The sequence below is a fragment of the Scheffersomyces coipomensis genome, assembly GCF_036884675.1.
Source record: "Scheffersomyces coipomensis strain NRRL Y-17651 chromosome Unknown DFJ63scaffold_1, whole genome shotgun sequence".
Lineage (NCBI taxonomy): Eukaryota > Fungi > Ascomycota > Pichiomycetes > Serinales > Debaryomycetaceae > Scheffersomyces > Scheffersomyces coipomensis.
Window position 1 is genome coordinate 1,608,208 of NW_027042892.1, and position 14,417 is coordinate 1,622,624.

At 34.1% G+C, this 14,417-nt stretch overlaps 5 protein-coding genes across 5 annotated transcripts; 2 read left to right on the forward strand and 3 right to left on the reverse strand. All coding sequences in view use genetic code 12, as the record gives it.

Annotated features, from left to right (window-relative positions):
* Positions 1–164: 164 nt before the first annotated feature.
* On the forward strand, positions 165–4,208 carry PAN1 (Pan1p; the record flags this gene model as incomplete). Its single annotated transcript, XM_064907358.1, has 2 exons — positions 165–3,882; positions 3,919–4,208. 2 exons carry the CDS (start codon positions 165–167, stop codon positions 4,206–4,208), a joined length of 4,008 nt encoding a protein of 1,335 aa, XP_064764897.1.
* HSP78 (chaperone ATPase) lies at positions 4,205–6,824 on the reverse strand. The gene has a single exon (XM_064908712.1). The coding sequence runs from the start codon at positions 6,676–6,678 to the stop codon at positions 4,306–4,308; it is 2,373 nt and encodes a 790-aa protein (XP_064764898.1). The 5' UTR covers positions 6,679–6,824; the 3' UTR covers positions 4,205–4,305.
* A 56-nt stretch (positions 6,825–6,880) lies between these two features.
* Positions 6,881–8,482, reverse strand: DFG16 (Dfg16p; the record flags this gene model as incomplete). Its single annotated transcript, XM_064907782.1, has 1 exon — positions 6,881–8,482. The coding sequence occupies one exon, from the start codon at positions 8,480–8,482 to the stop codon at positions 6,881–6,883; it is 1,602 nt and encodes a 533-aa protein (XP_064764899.1).
* A 176-nt stretch (positions 8,483–8,658) lies between these two features.
* DFJ63DRAFT_25594 (uncharacterized protein) lies at positions 8,659–11,771 on the forward strand. Its single transcript, XM_064904485.1, has one exon. It carries the CDS (start codon positions 8,818–8,820, stop codon positions 11,740–11,742), a length of 2,925 nt encoding a protein of 974 aa, XP_064764900.1. The 5' UTR covers positions 8,659–8,817; the 3' UTR covers positions 11,743–11,771.
* A 29-nt stretch (positions 11,772–11,800) lies between these two features.
* DFJ63DRAFT_310712 (uncharacterized protein) lies at positions 11,801–14,323 on the reverse strand (the record flags this gene model as incomplete). The annotated part of the gene is made up of 1 exon (XM_064905637.1): positions 11,801–14,323. One exon carries the CDS (start codon positions 14,321–14,323, stop codon positions 11,801–11,803), a length of 2,523 nt encoding a protein of 840 aa, XP_064764901.1.
* Between the last annotated feature and the right edge of the window lie 94 nt (positions 14,324–14,417).

Sequence of the window (14,417 nt, forward strand, 5' to 3'; positions counted from 1 at the left end):
CCATAAATTGAGGCATGGAACTTTTTTATATACAAATATTTTACTACGCACACCTGTGGGCGTTGGGGAAAGAATTGGAAGAAAAGCGATTGATACAACTAAGCAGTAATCATCCACCTCCTATTTCTTGTTTGTTAAAGTAACTTAAACAAAGGCATTGATCGATGAATAATCAATATCAATCTCAGCAGCAACCAATGGGGTTCAATCCTCAACAAACGGGGTATGCTGGTGGATTTGGTCAACAGCCTCAACAACAACAGTTTCAACAAACAGGGTTTTACCAGCCTCCTTTACAAACTCAATCGACGGGTTTCTATCCCCAGGCTACCCAATACAATTCATTTCAACAACCACCAATAAGTTATGGTGCTGCACCTCAATTACAACCTCAACAAACTGGTTTCATTGCAACCCAGCCTACCGGATTTGGAAGTTCTGCTCCTACTGTTCTTGAAAATAGTGAATTGAAGATTCCAAGTATAAGATTGTCATTTATTACAGCTGATGATCAAAAGAAGTTTGAACATCTCTTCAGAGCTGCTGTTCCAAAAGGTGAACAAGCCATTTCAGGTGGAGATGCAAGTAGTATTTTATTGAGATCAGGCTTACCTCCAGTAACATTAGCGGAAATATGGTCTCTTTCAGATACTAATAAGACAGGTTCTTTACTTTTCCCTGAATTTGCTTTAAGTTTACATTTATGTAATATGGCTAAAAGAGGTGATAATTTACCTTCATTTCTTCCTGAAAAATGGTCCAATGAAGTAAAGAGTTTCGTTGATGCCATTAATTTTACCGTTCCTGAAGATCCTTCAAAGATTTTAGCAAATACTCCGTTCGCCGGTTATGCTCCACCAGGTCCCAATGATTGGATGAGTTCAGTTGCACCTCCAACCACTTCATTTCAACCACAAGCTACTGGTTTTGGCGCTGGTGGCTTGACAGCTCAAAGAACTGGTTCACTTCCATCAACTTCATTTGGGGTTTCACCTTTGGTATCACAAAGAACTGGTGGTGGTACTTTGATTCCATTACAACCTCAACAAACCACAGGACTTATTCCAACACAAAAGACAGGATCATTGATGGGTCAATCAACTAGTTTTCAAGGATCTAATTTGCAATCAACCGGTTTTCAAAATCAATTTCAGCAACCTCCTAGTTTACAAGCTCAAGTCACAGGCTTTCAAAGTAATCCTTTAAATTCACAAAGAACAGGTCCGTTACAATCACAAAGTACTGGTTACCAATCTCAACCTCCTGCCACTGGTTTTCAATATCAACCAACAGGTCCTTTGGTTGCTCAACCTACTGGTAAACCGGGTGAATGGGGATTTGTGTCTATGCCTACGGGTGGTATTCCAGGTTTGAATGCCATGGAGCAACATTTCTTACCTGACGCTCTGTTGTCATCCAATAATTTACAGAATGTTATGGGTGGTACATTGAAGTCAAATGTTACATGGGCTATCACCAAGCAAGAAAAGCTGATTTATGATGGAATTTTCCAAGCTTGGGATCAATCTAGAAAAGGTTATGTTGAAGGTGGTGTTGCATTAGATATTTTCAGTAAATCAGGATTAAGTAGATCTGATCTTGAAAGTATCTGGAATTTATCTGATACTAGTGATAGAGGGAAATTAAATAAAGATGAATTCGCAGTTGCAATGCATTTAGTTTATAGACGTTTGAATGGATTTGATCTTCCTTTAAGACTCCCACCTGAATTAGTTCCTCCTTCAAATAAATTATTACAAGACTCCATGGATACTCTTAAGAATTCTTTAAGAGGTGGAACTGCATCCAAAGCCAGTACTTCAACACAATCTAAACAAGTTAAATCTGATGCTTCGAGATATAAAAATGATGATAGCGATTTTGGATATGTTTCAAATTCTCGTCATAGAAGAAGGAATACTTATGAAGATGAAGAGCCAAAAAGCAGTGTAAAATCATCATCAGATTCAGACTTGTCCATTCAAGAGTTGAAAAAACTTATTCGTGAAAAGAAGATATTATTAGCTGCAGTTGATGCAGAAGATCAAGATCTGAACATTTCTAGACAGAGAGAAGATTCAAGTAATTTACAAGCTATTGAAAATTTGAAATATCAAATTAAGGAATCTCAAGAAAAGTTAGTTAGCCGAGGTATTGCCAATGATTCACATGATTCTCAAAAAAGTTTATTAGACAAGCTTAACAATTTGACTCGTGATAAAGTTCCTGTTCTCATTACTAATATTCATAAAGTAAATCAAGATATTGCTAACTCTAAGATTGAATTGTTCAAATTGAAATTGTCAAAATCAAATCCAGGATGGCGTCCTGGTAATGATGAATCATCTATAGTTGGATCAGGTCCAAACGGTGAAGTTACTGATTTAGATAGAAAGAAGTTCCACTCTAAGCAACTCTTACAACAACGTATTGCTGCATTGACAGGTAAGTCTTCCAATTCAGGATCTAATTCTGATTTAGACATCCAATTAAAACAAGAAAATGATAAAGCAAAGCTTGAAAGTGAGAATCAAACTTCTATGATCAAGGATATTGAAGGAAGTATCAAAGAATTAGAACAAGAGTGTGCAGTGCATCTTCAAACAACTAGCAAGGAAGACATTGGGTCAGATAAATGGGAAAAGGGAGCCGGAGTTTCATCACAAGTTGCAAGCTTTATAAGAGATTTAGCCAGTGTTGGAGCTACTAACAACAATAATAATACCAATGGTGGATCATCAGCATATGCAAAGCAAGCAGCCACTGCTCCTAAGAGTGAAAGCGTTCCAACATCTTCTGCTGGTTCTGCTCCAGGAAAATATTCTTCAGCTGAAGAAAGAACTGCCTATATCAAAGCTCAAGCTGAAAAGAGAATGAATGAAAGATTAGCTAAACTTGGAATTTCTAGACTGAAAGGTACAACTGTATTGCCACAAGTTAATTCAACTCCAGAAGTTGCTCCTAAGCCTGTCAACAATGTCCCGGAAGTTAAAGCTATTCCAAAAGCACCAGAAGTTCAAGCTAAAGCTGTCGAACCTCCAGTATCCAATAATGTTCAAGCAGAAGACTCATCTGATGATGAAGATGATTCTGAATATGCAGCTTTGTTAAAACAAAAACAAGAGATGGAAGCTCGTGAAAAAGAACGTAAACTTAAAAAGAAACAATTAAAAGAAGAACGTCTTGCCAAAATAAAAAAGGAGATGGCCGCTTTTGAAAGCAAGGATGATGATAAAGATTCAGACGAAGAGCCAGTTGTATCAGTCCCAACTTATGGTCCAGGATATCAACTGAAGGCAGTTAATAAGGTAGAGGAACCGGTTGCACCAGCTAAGGTCGAAGCTGCCCCAGCCAGTTCAACAACGAAATCACACGATAGTAATCCTTTTGCTAAGATGAATACTCCTGCTTCAAATTCTAATCCGTTCTTTAAGCCTGCTGCTAAAGTTGATCCATTAGATGCAAAGGAAGCAGAAAAGCAAAGAGCTTCACAAAGAGGCTTGTCTGCAAATGATTGGAGTGATGAAGATGATTCTGATAGTGAAGATGAAGCACCAAATAGAGCTGGTGCAGCTCAATTAGCTAGTCTTTTGTTTGGTGGAATGTCTCAACCTGTAACAAAGTCAAGTACAAGTACTCCTAGGGAAGAAGTTTCTAGTTTTGACATACCACCTACCACTGAAGCTCCAAAGCAACCTTCAACTAATGGTGAGAGTACTTCAGCTGCGGTTATACCACCGGTTCCAGAAGTTCCAGTTTTATCTCAAGAAGCTCCTACTTTACCAACCGATGTACCACCTCCTCCTCCATCAGGATTTGCACCACCACCTCCACCACCACCACCTCCTCCAACTGATTTTGCACCACCGCCGCCACCACAAGGTTTCCCACCACCACCACCACCACCACCTCCTCCAGCTGGTTTTGCACCACCGCCGCCACCACCAACCGAAGCACCACCAGTTCCAGGTGGAGCACCACCTCCACCTCCACCTCCACCACCATCTGGATTTGCTCCTCCAATTCCTAATGGTGCTCCACCTCCACCGCCACCGCCACCACCACCTCCCGCATTAACTGCTGCTCCAACTGGAGGAGCTCCTAACATTTCAGCTCTTCTTGGACAAATAACAGGTGGTAAATCATTAAAGAGAGTGGACCCAAGTGAGCAAAGAATTGTTGAAGGTCTTAGTGGTAGAGTTGTATAATATAATAAAATAAAATAGATAACTTTCTCATATAATTGAATAAACTATTTACAAGTAACTAATAAATATATAATGTTTTTTTTAAAAACTCATTTTTTCATTCATGATTTGCTTTTACCACAACAGCATCGTTTGCTAATTCAACATGAACTTTTTCATTCTCCTTAACTTGGCCCTTGATCATCATCATTGCCAAAGGATTTAATAATTGTTTTTGAAGGACCCTATTTAATGGTCTGGCCCCGTATATAGGATCATATCCAAGACTACATAATTTTTCCTTTACTTCATCTGATAATGACAATGTAATTCTCTTATCACTTAACCTATCTGAAATTTCTCTTAACCGTATTTCCAAAATATTCTTTAATGATTCCTTAGAGAGTCTATTGAATATAAGTACATCATCTAGACGATTTAAAAATTCTGGTGGATAATTATGTCTCAATAACTCCATGATTTCATTCTTAACCACAGGATTGATATGTCCATCATCAGTTGCTTCTTTATCAGCTAATAAGAATTCTTGTCCAATATTGGATGTCATCACTATGATTGTGTTTCTGAAATCAATATGTTTTCCATGGGAATCAGTTAACGATCCTTCATCTAATACTTGTAATAAAAGTTTGGAAATATCTTTATGAGCCTTTTCGAATTCATCAAAAAGAATGACTGAATATGGCTTTCTCCTTACTGCTTCTGTCAATTCACCACTTTCTTCATAACCAACATAACCTGGTGGAGATCCAATCAATCTTGAGAAAGAATGTTTTTCTTGAAATTCAGACATATCAAATCTTATCACTGAGTTTGAATCATTGAAAAGAAATTCTGCAAGTGATTTAGTCAACTCAGTCTTACCCACCCCACTTGGACCTAAGAATATGAACGAAGCAATAGGTCTCTTTTCACTAGTTAAACCTGCTCTTTGTAATCTAACTGCATCGGATACAGCATGAATAGCAGAATCTTGTCCAATTACCAGTTGTTTCAAAATCACTTCCATATCTAATAATTTATCCTTTTCACCCTTTAAAAGATTATTAACTGGGATACCTGTCATTTTAGATATGACATTTGCAATATCATCTGAAGTAACAGAATCATGTAGAAGGTTGGCATTATTTTGAGATTCTCTTTCGGTTAATTCCTTTAATTTCTTTTCAAGTTCTGGAATAGTAGCATATTGTAATTCAGAAGCTTTGGCATATTTCCCTTCTCTTTGATATTGTTCTAAATCAAATCTTGATTGTTCTAATTCTGATTTGGCAGTTTTTACTTCATCGATTAATTTCTTTTCAGCCATCCATTGTTCCATGAATTCTTGTAATTCTGATCTTTTAACTTTAAGTTCTTCTTCCAATTTATTTCTACGATCTTTCGATAATTGATCTTCTTCCTTTCTCAAAGATTCTAATTCAATCTCAATGGTCATGATTTGACGATCCAATTGAGCAATGGCATCTGGTTTTGATTCATGTTGTAATCTTAAGGTTGAACTTGCTTCATCAACTAAATCAATAGCTTTATCAGGAAGGAATCTATCAGTAATATATCTACTAGAATACAAAGCAGCGGTAACTAAAGCTCCATCTGTTATACGTACACCATGATGAACTTCATATTTTTCTTTCAAACCACGTAAGATGGAAATAGTATCTTCAACAGTAGGTTCATTAACTTGAACGGGAGAAAATCTTCTTGCAAGGGCTGCATCCTTTTCAACATATTTTCTATATTCTTCGATAGTTGTGGCTCCACAAAGGGATAATTTCCCTCTTGCTAATGCTGGTTTTAAAAGATTTGATGCATCAATTGATCCTTCAGCTTTACCTAATCCCATAAGTAAATGTAATTCATCAATGAAAAGAATCACTTTCCCTTGTTTTTCTTCAACTTCTTTCAAGATTGATTTTAATTTACTTTCGAAATCACCCCTATATTTTGATCCTGAAATAATACCAGCAAGATCTAACGTTATGATTTGCTTATCTTTCATTGAATCTGGTACTTCACCTTTTAGAATTCGCTGGGCCAATCCTTCCATAATAGCGGTTTTCCCTGTCCCGGCATTACCAATCAATACGGGATTATTCTTCGTTCTTCTTGATAAGATTTGAATCGTACGACGAATCTCTTCATCTCTCCCAATTACAGGATCTAATTTCCCATCTTTAGCTAATTGAGTGAGATCACTTCCAAATTTTTCCAAAGCAGGTCTATTATCTTGTTCTTCCTTGTTCATACTCATTTGCATATGTTTGGGGAAGGATGAATGGAATGATCTTGTTTGAAATGTATTGAAACCCATTACCTTCATAGATGGAAGTGGAGTAGTAATCGGACTGATGTTGGCAATATTTCGAGGTATCATTTGAGAGATATTATTATAAGTTGCCACCAGAGGTTTAACCAATCTGGAAGGCATTGACCTTATAACATTCTTTTGTACATTTGCACGTAACATCTTCAACTTGTAGACTTAAAAGAAATCATATAGATAACAATTGAAATCATTTGATGATATATGGTTTATATATATATAACGAGATCATTTAAGCGCAAATTTAAACATTCGAGAATTTTCTGGAACCCATATCGATTACATACAGGAAAAATCAAAATATATACCCATTTTGTTTTATATTTAAAAGTCTATAAATGCCTAATTAATTTTTACGATCATTCCAATAATCGCCCGAATTGAAACCAGGATGTACTTCGAAAGGTGGAGGAGGTGCATTTGATGATGAGCCTTCAACTGGTTGGTGTGAAGCATCATTATCATGATGATGTTGAGCTCCTGTCTCATTTTCATCTTCTTCGTCATCATCCCAAATATTGTAATTATCTATATATTCATCATCATAGCTACCTGCACTAGATGTAGGATGAATGTCATTATTATTATTATTATTATTGTTATTCACAGTTAGTCCTTGAGGGGTATTTGAATGAATATTTGAATCTGCTATATTTACAGTTAAGGTTGTTTCAGTATTATTGTTATTATTACTATCATTTCTAGATGATTCATTTGAAGTAGTTGGTATTTCTTTAAGTTCTACGGAATTATCAGTATCATCTTGAGTAACGATTTTTTGATTCCTTCGGAATAAATTATTAAAAAAACTAAATCCACCTGAATTTGATAAAACTTTAGGACCATGTTGTTTATCCAGATGTAAACTTAATACATCATCAAAACTAATTCTTCTTCCTAATACACCCATTAATTCCATTCTCTTTTCTAATAATCGAATATTATATACCCATTCCCAAATGGTTGATAAAAGAATGATTTCTAAAAGAAAAGGTAAAAATGTTAACCAAGTCTTTACTAACCATTTTCCTTTAAATAAAGTTAAACCTAATATACTTAATATAACATGAAGGATAATAATACACCAATTAAAGATTGCTATTGGCATTAACCGTTTTGAATAACAAATATTCCGAGGATTTTTAATATAGATAGTATAATATAATAAAGTTGCTGAAAACCAAGCAATAAGTAAAAGTTTAAGGACCACTTTTGCAACCGTCCAAGCTTCAAAGTTTATAGATGAATTTTCAAATACGGAATCAAATACATAATATTTGGTTTCATATACGATATTAACCACTGTATAAGCAATAATTAAACCAACTCCCACTATACCGATTCTCCATTGATATTTTTGTCGAGATATCTTTAATACGATTTGAAACCAACCTAATAAGATCAATACTTGAGATACAATCATAGTTCCTCTATAAACATCATCCAAATAGATGATATCATGAAGTCGAATAACATCCAAAGTATCACTATAATATTCATCAGATGCCACTCCAGTTACTTTACTTAATAATATGGTAGTAACAATGGAATAAAAAAGAGTGGCTAATTGAGTCAAGATTGGTTTTCGTTTATGTTTAGGAGATAAATAAAATAATAAAGTTAACATCCATGATGATACACAAGATCCACTCAAGGTAAATAACAATGCTACAAACGTATCACCATTATCCTTTTGATTATAAGGAGATGAATTATCTAAGCTGGTAGAATTAGTATAAGTAATATTCAGATTAGTAACAAGATCGACCAACAACGGTATGGAACAGTTAGTTATATAGTAGGCGGGCAAGAAACCAGTAGTTAGATTAGACCATGTGTTATTATTGTCTGAATCCATGAATGATATGAAACCATATGGTAATGAATATATTGAACAGTTGATAGGAATATCATTTTCTTGTAAATATAGCAACAGATTATTTGCCATATTAAAGTATTGGGTCATATTTCCATTTTATTTCATAAAACTTGAATGGGGGATGTTATATATTTATATACCAGATAAAGTCAAATAAGGAATGTAACCAGTATCAAAGTGATATTTCTTGTCCTTCCCTCCTCCTCCTCCTCTTTCTTGTTTCGTGGTTATTGTAACTCATGATGATTTTTCTTAGCATTTTTCGTACGACATGAGACATTCTCAAATACGACATTTAGATCGAATATGGAAAATGTCAAATATTCTCCACCACCACCACAAGGTTCTAAACTCAACAGCATCAACCATCTGTTGCAAAGCTAGGATAAGGTAGAACATAGACAATGTCGTCATTACCAGGCATACCACCTGTCAGTGGTCCCAATGGTTCCAATTATGGCTCCCAGCAACAACAGCAAGAAGAAGAATTGAATGCTAATTTCGAAAACTTAGCTGTTGATACTAAGAAAAAGAGGAAAAGACCAGTAAGAGCTTTTCATACTGATTTTGGAACATCAGATTCTACTACATCATACAATTCATCTCCTGCCTTACCTGCTATGGGTGTCAATATCAATAGTAACTTTTCAAGCCCTGTTCCTTTACAACAATCCACTTCATTTCATCCTCAACCTGTTTTCGGTAGACATGATCAACCACCTCCAGATAATACAGATAGACTCCCCATTAAAGATGTTTCCTTACAAGAAGCAAGATATAATAATCAATTGGAATACTCCACTCCTCTAGAAGACGGATCATATAAGACATTCTCAACGTTTGAAAATATAACTCCTCCAGATGCTGGTACTAATTATATATGTATTGATCAAGGTTCAGCTCTGCCAAAATACATTAGATCAACAATGTATTATGTCCCTGAAACAGAGCAACTAAGAAATACGACAAAGTTACCAGTGGCAATTACTATCAGACCATTTGCTCCTTTATTAGATTCAGAGGATCCTGTTTCGGTTGTTGATATGAGAAGAGCAGACGTGGTGAATAAAGAGGATCCTTTAAGTATGGGTCCTATCCGTTGTCGTCGTTGTCGTACTTATATAAATCCAGCCTTTCAATTCACTAATAATAATAGATTCGTCTGTAATATCTGTCAATTTGCCAATAATGTTGTCCCTGATGATTATGTGTCTTACTTAGATAATTATGGTCGAAGAGTTGATAGATTAACTAAACCAGAATTATGTAAAGGTATGTATGATTTATTGGTTCCTAAGGAATATAATTTTGGTGATATAGAAAAAGATCCATCCCCTTTACATCATTTGTTTTTAATAGATATTAGTGAACAAAGTATTAAACAAAATTTAAATGTGGTGGTTGCTGATTCAATTAGAGCTATTCTTAATAATCTCGATCAAGGACAAGAAGATTTCAATGATGATCCTGAATCTCCAGCTCCTCCAGCTTCTCCATCTTTGAAAATCGCTATCATCGCATTTGATAAAAGATTACATTTCTATAATTTATCATCATCCCTTGAAACTACTCAAATCGTGGTTTCATCCGATTTAGAAGATCCATTTGTCCCATTCAGTGATGGTTTATTCGTTGATGCTCAAGAAAGTAGAAACGTCATAGAAGATGCCTTAAGTCATATTGAACAATTGAATTCACATGATGCAGTCATAGACCCCGAACCATGTTTCTCAGCTGCTTGTAAAACTGCCATGCTTTGTCTTGAAGAAGTTGGCGGGGGTAAGATTACATCCATTTTATCAAGTTTACCTTCATGGGGTCCAGGTGCTTTAAAATATAAAGATAATAAGGCAGTTGGTCGTGCTGCGACTGCTGAAATTGAAAAATCTATATTCCTTCCGGATAATGATTATTATAAAGCCTTACAAAAAGAATTCATTGAAAAGGGGGTCGGTTTAGATGTTCATGTTGTATCTCCTAATTCAGTTGATTTATCTAATGTTGGATGGTTAGCATCTGTTTCAGGTGGAAGATTATCAAGATGGCCAAACTTCAATTTGGAAAGAGATGGTAGAGCTTTAACCTCTAGAATTATTGATTCTGTCTCAAAAGCAACTGGTTATCAAGGTCAATTGAAAGTCCGTTGTTCTAATGGTTTACAAGTTGCTCAATATTATGGTACATCATCATCAGTGGCAGAAGCCTCAGTTGCTGGAGGTGTTCAAGATCCAGTCATACCTATTCTTTCCGAAGATCAAACTTTAACAGTTTTATTTGAATATGATGGAAAAGTATCCAAGAGTTACGATTGTCATTTCCAAGCCGCCTTATTATATACTGATATTAATGGGGTAAGAAAAGTCAGAGTAATTAATTTAATACTTGCTGTTGGTGAATCTCTTGATGAAGTTTTCAATTTTGCTGATGAAAATGCGATTGCTACCACTATTGTTCGTGATACCCTTTCATTTTTAGGTAAACAACCACTTACTGAACTTCGTGAATCGGTGAATGAAAAATTGGTTGAAATTTTCACTCAATATAGAGCTCTTGAAGAATATGGTAATAGTAGAGCCAGAACTTTGAATTTATTATTCCCTAGTTCATTAACCAATTTACCAAGTTATACGTTAGCTTTCATCAAAACCAAAGCCATTAGACAATCAGGTCTGCTTTCATCTGATGCTAGATTATTCGATTTATATCAAATGTCTACCATGCCAATTGAAAATTTATTATACCATTTATATCCTGCATTTGTTGAATTACATTCATTAAGTGATGAAGAAGGGTTCATAGATGAAGCTACATCAATTCTTAGATTACCTAAATTCAAAAATCCATCTCTCAGAAGTATGGAACCAGGGGTTTATTTATTATGTAACAGTACAAAAATATTTGTGTGGGTTGATCCAAATGCTAATATTCTTTTAATTAAAGATTTATTTGGTGATCATATTGAATCAACCACTGAAATAAATCCATTAATAGATGAATTACCTGAACTTTCAACTCCCATTTCACAACAAGCTAGAAACATTTGTGAATATTTTAATAAGCATTTGATTTGTACTGGATCTTTAGGTAGTGCTGGTATTCAAATAGTTCGTCCTGGTATTGATGGTTCCGAAATAGAGTTTAAAGAAGCTTTGGTTGATGATAGTTTAAATGGTACTCTCGCTACATCCAGTGGTCCAAGTTTAGCTGATTATTTAACCACGTTACATAAGACTATAATGGTTCAAGCTGAAAATGATAAAGTTAAACAATCAGTTAATACAACTCAATCGCATCATGATACCTTAGCCCAACGATTGATTCATTTTTGAATCCAATCCTTAAAATTATTTAATTAATTGTATGTATATGTATTAGTATTATAACTATTTACTTTGCTCCTCCTCCCACTCTAGCTATTTCAATAAAAACATCTAAAATTTCTTGACTTTTATTTTCACGAATTATCAGCGTAACAGATCTCTTTACATAATCCAGTTGCATAATCCAATTATGAAAAGTTGGATTTTCTCTTGCAGCATAAACCAAATTTAAGAGGACAAACCCGATTCGAAGAATTAATTCATCATCTTGAGGTTGTTCTTCACTTATAATACAGATAGTTCTAAATAAATCACTTCGGATAGTTTCATTAGCTACCAAGATATTCGATATAACTTCATGTTCAGTAGAATTAGCTAATAATCCTCCGATAGTAACTTGTAAGGAAAGATCTTCTGAATTTAAAAGTTTGATCAAGATTTTTAATCGATTAAGATTTTCATTACTGGTTTCTCCTCCATCATCGATATTAAAGAATTTAGCTAATAATCTTGGTTCAAGAATTAAATTCGATAATAATTCCCACGTACCTCTTTGAACATGAGGATTATCTCCATCTAATAATAAATTATTCAAATGTTGATCAAAAGTACTGGCAATGATATGATTTCTAATATCTGAATTAGTAGTGATAGATGATACATTTGTCAATGCAAGTAATCCTTCATATTTATCAATTAATGACATTTCCAAAAGATAAGGGTATTGACCTACTGAAGGTGAAAGTGTGGATGATTCAGAATATTTAGATATGTCAGGTCCTAAAAGTTCAACTAAAAATGGAACACAAGTCTTGACATCATATTTATCAAATGCTAACATTGGATTAACTGAAATAAGGATCTTTGCCAAAGCCCGTATGGCTTCAACTCTTGTTTCTATAATTTCAGGTGATTCATTAACTGGTCTAGTTTCATTAACTGTACCCTTTATGACCGTACTATATTTAACCAAACAATTTAAAATTAGATTAAGAGCACCTTGTTTTACTAATTCTTCTTTAACTTTCTTTTCCGATGTGGTTGCTATCATTAAGATGATATTGATAGTTAATGGGATGAGATTATTCATTTTTGATTTCGCTCCTGATTCAGATTCAATATTGGCGATTTTCAACTTGGAGATATTAGACACAATCTTATGATCGAATAATAATGCTTTATTAAATAATTTTATACTGGCTTGATCTTCTGAAACGTTTGATTGTCGAGTTCCTGCATTGGAATATTCCTTGAGGAATTTAAGGGTTGATTTATCATTATTTTTCATATTTGGATCGGTTAATTTGGTAAGATTGGTGAATATTAATAATAATCCATAAGCAAGACTTGAATTGAATCCTTCATTTTGAAACGTCTCTGAGGGTTTAGATTGAGTATTTAATTCAAGTAATGATATTAAATTTTCAATGATAGTTTCATCTGATCGGAAATTTTCTTTAACTGATACATTAAGAGTCAAATATGCAAGCCCTTCAATACAATGTTCTATAATGGAATTCCTATCCCCCTTGTATTCAGTTCTTAAATATGATGTTAAGATAAAGGTTAAATCTTCAGTTTTGATATTTAATTTTGAATCATCAACCTTTTGATTTTCTAATTGAATGAAATTCCAAAGTTTAATAAGATCCAATACAGAAAGGATTTGAATTTCTTTATCCAGTCCAAACTCCATCCCAAGTTTTAATAATGACACATAATGTGATGCATTGAAAGTCCGACATCCCTCTGTAATACATGAACTATTGATTAATTTCAAAAGATGGATAATCTTTAATCGATTAATAGGCAAAGATAAAGCATATTCATCTCCCTTGTTGAATAATTTCAGGATTTCAACCATAATATGAGTTTTAATTTGATCATGAACGTAGATTGAACTTATAACTTCAGGAATCACCGGGAATAATAATTCCAATACATCGATTAAATTTATAAATTGAGAAGTTGTCAATGTCGTTTCTTCATATATGATTTCCAAGAAATCTTGAATAATCTCAGTCGATGTGTCTTTATCTATCGTTAAATACTTTATCACTATAAGTAATACTATTCTTGATATTTCCTTATAAATAGTTGTGTCATGATCAGCGAAATGTATAGGGTTAATCAAGGCGAGAAATACTTGAAGATGTTGAGGGTTTGATATACTGAATCTTGAGATCACATTGAGATAGATTGATATTAAGTACTTTTCAAGTTGATAATCTAGTTTTGACTTATCGATGAAATCATTTTTCAATCGTATTCTGATAGTTGAAAGCAAATTTAACATCAATTCTTTACCTGATTTATTAATTAAAAGAGCATTGAAAAGGACAACTCCTTTAACATCACCCAAGACGTATAACCCCATAAGAAACAGATCAGTATCATTGATTAATAATTCAAGGAGATTCTTTGCAGTCAGTGATTTTTCGGAATATGTAATTAGTCTTTCTAATTGATCTTTAGTTATATTAGACGTAGCAGCTTTCGTACCTTTTTTCAACACTTGAAGGAAATCATCCTCATCATTATCATCTATCGAAGCATTCCTAATGCCATTCTCTATACTTTGTACATCCATACCATTGATTATATCGTAAAGTACACAATTTGATCTTAACAACCATTGATCTGCAAAAAAATGGCTGTCAGTGAATAATAAGGAAAAAAAAAAA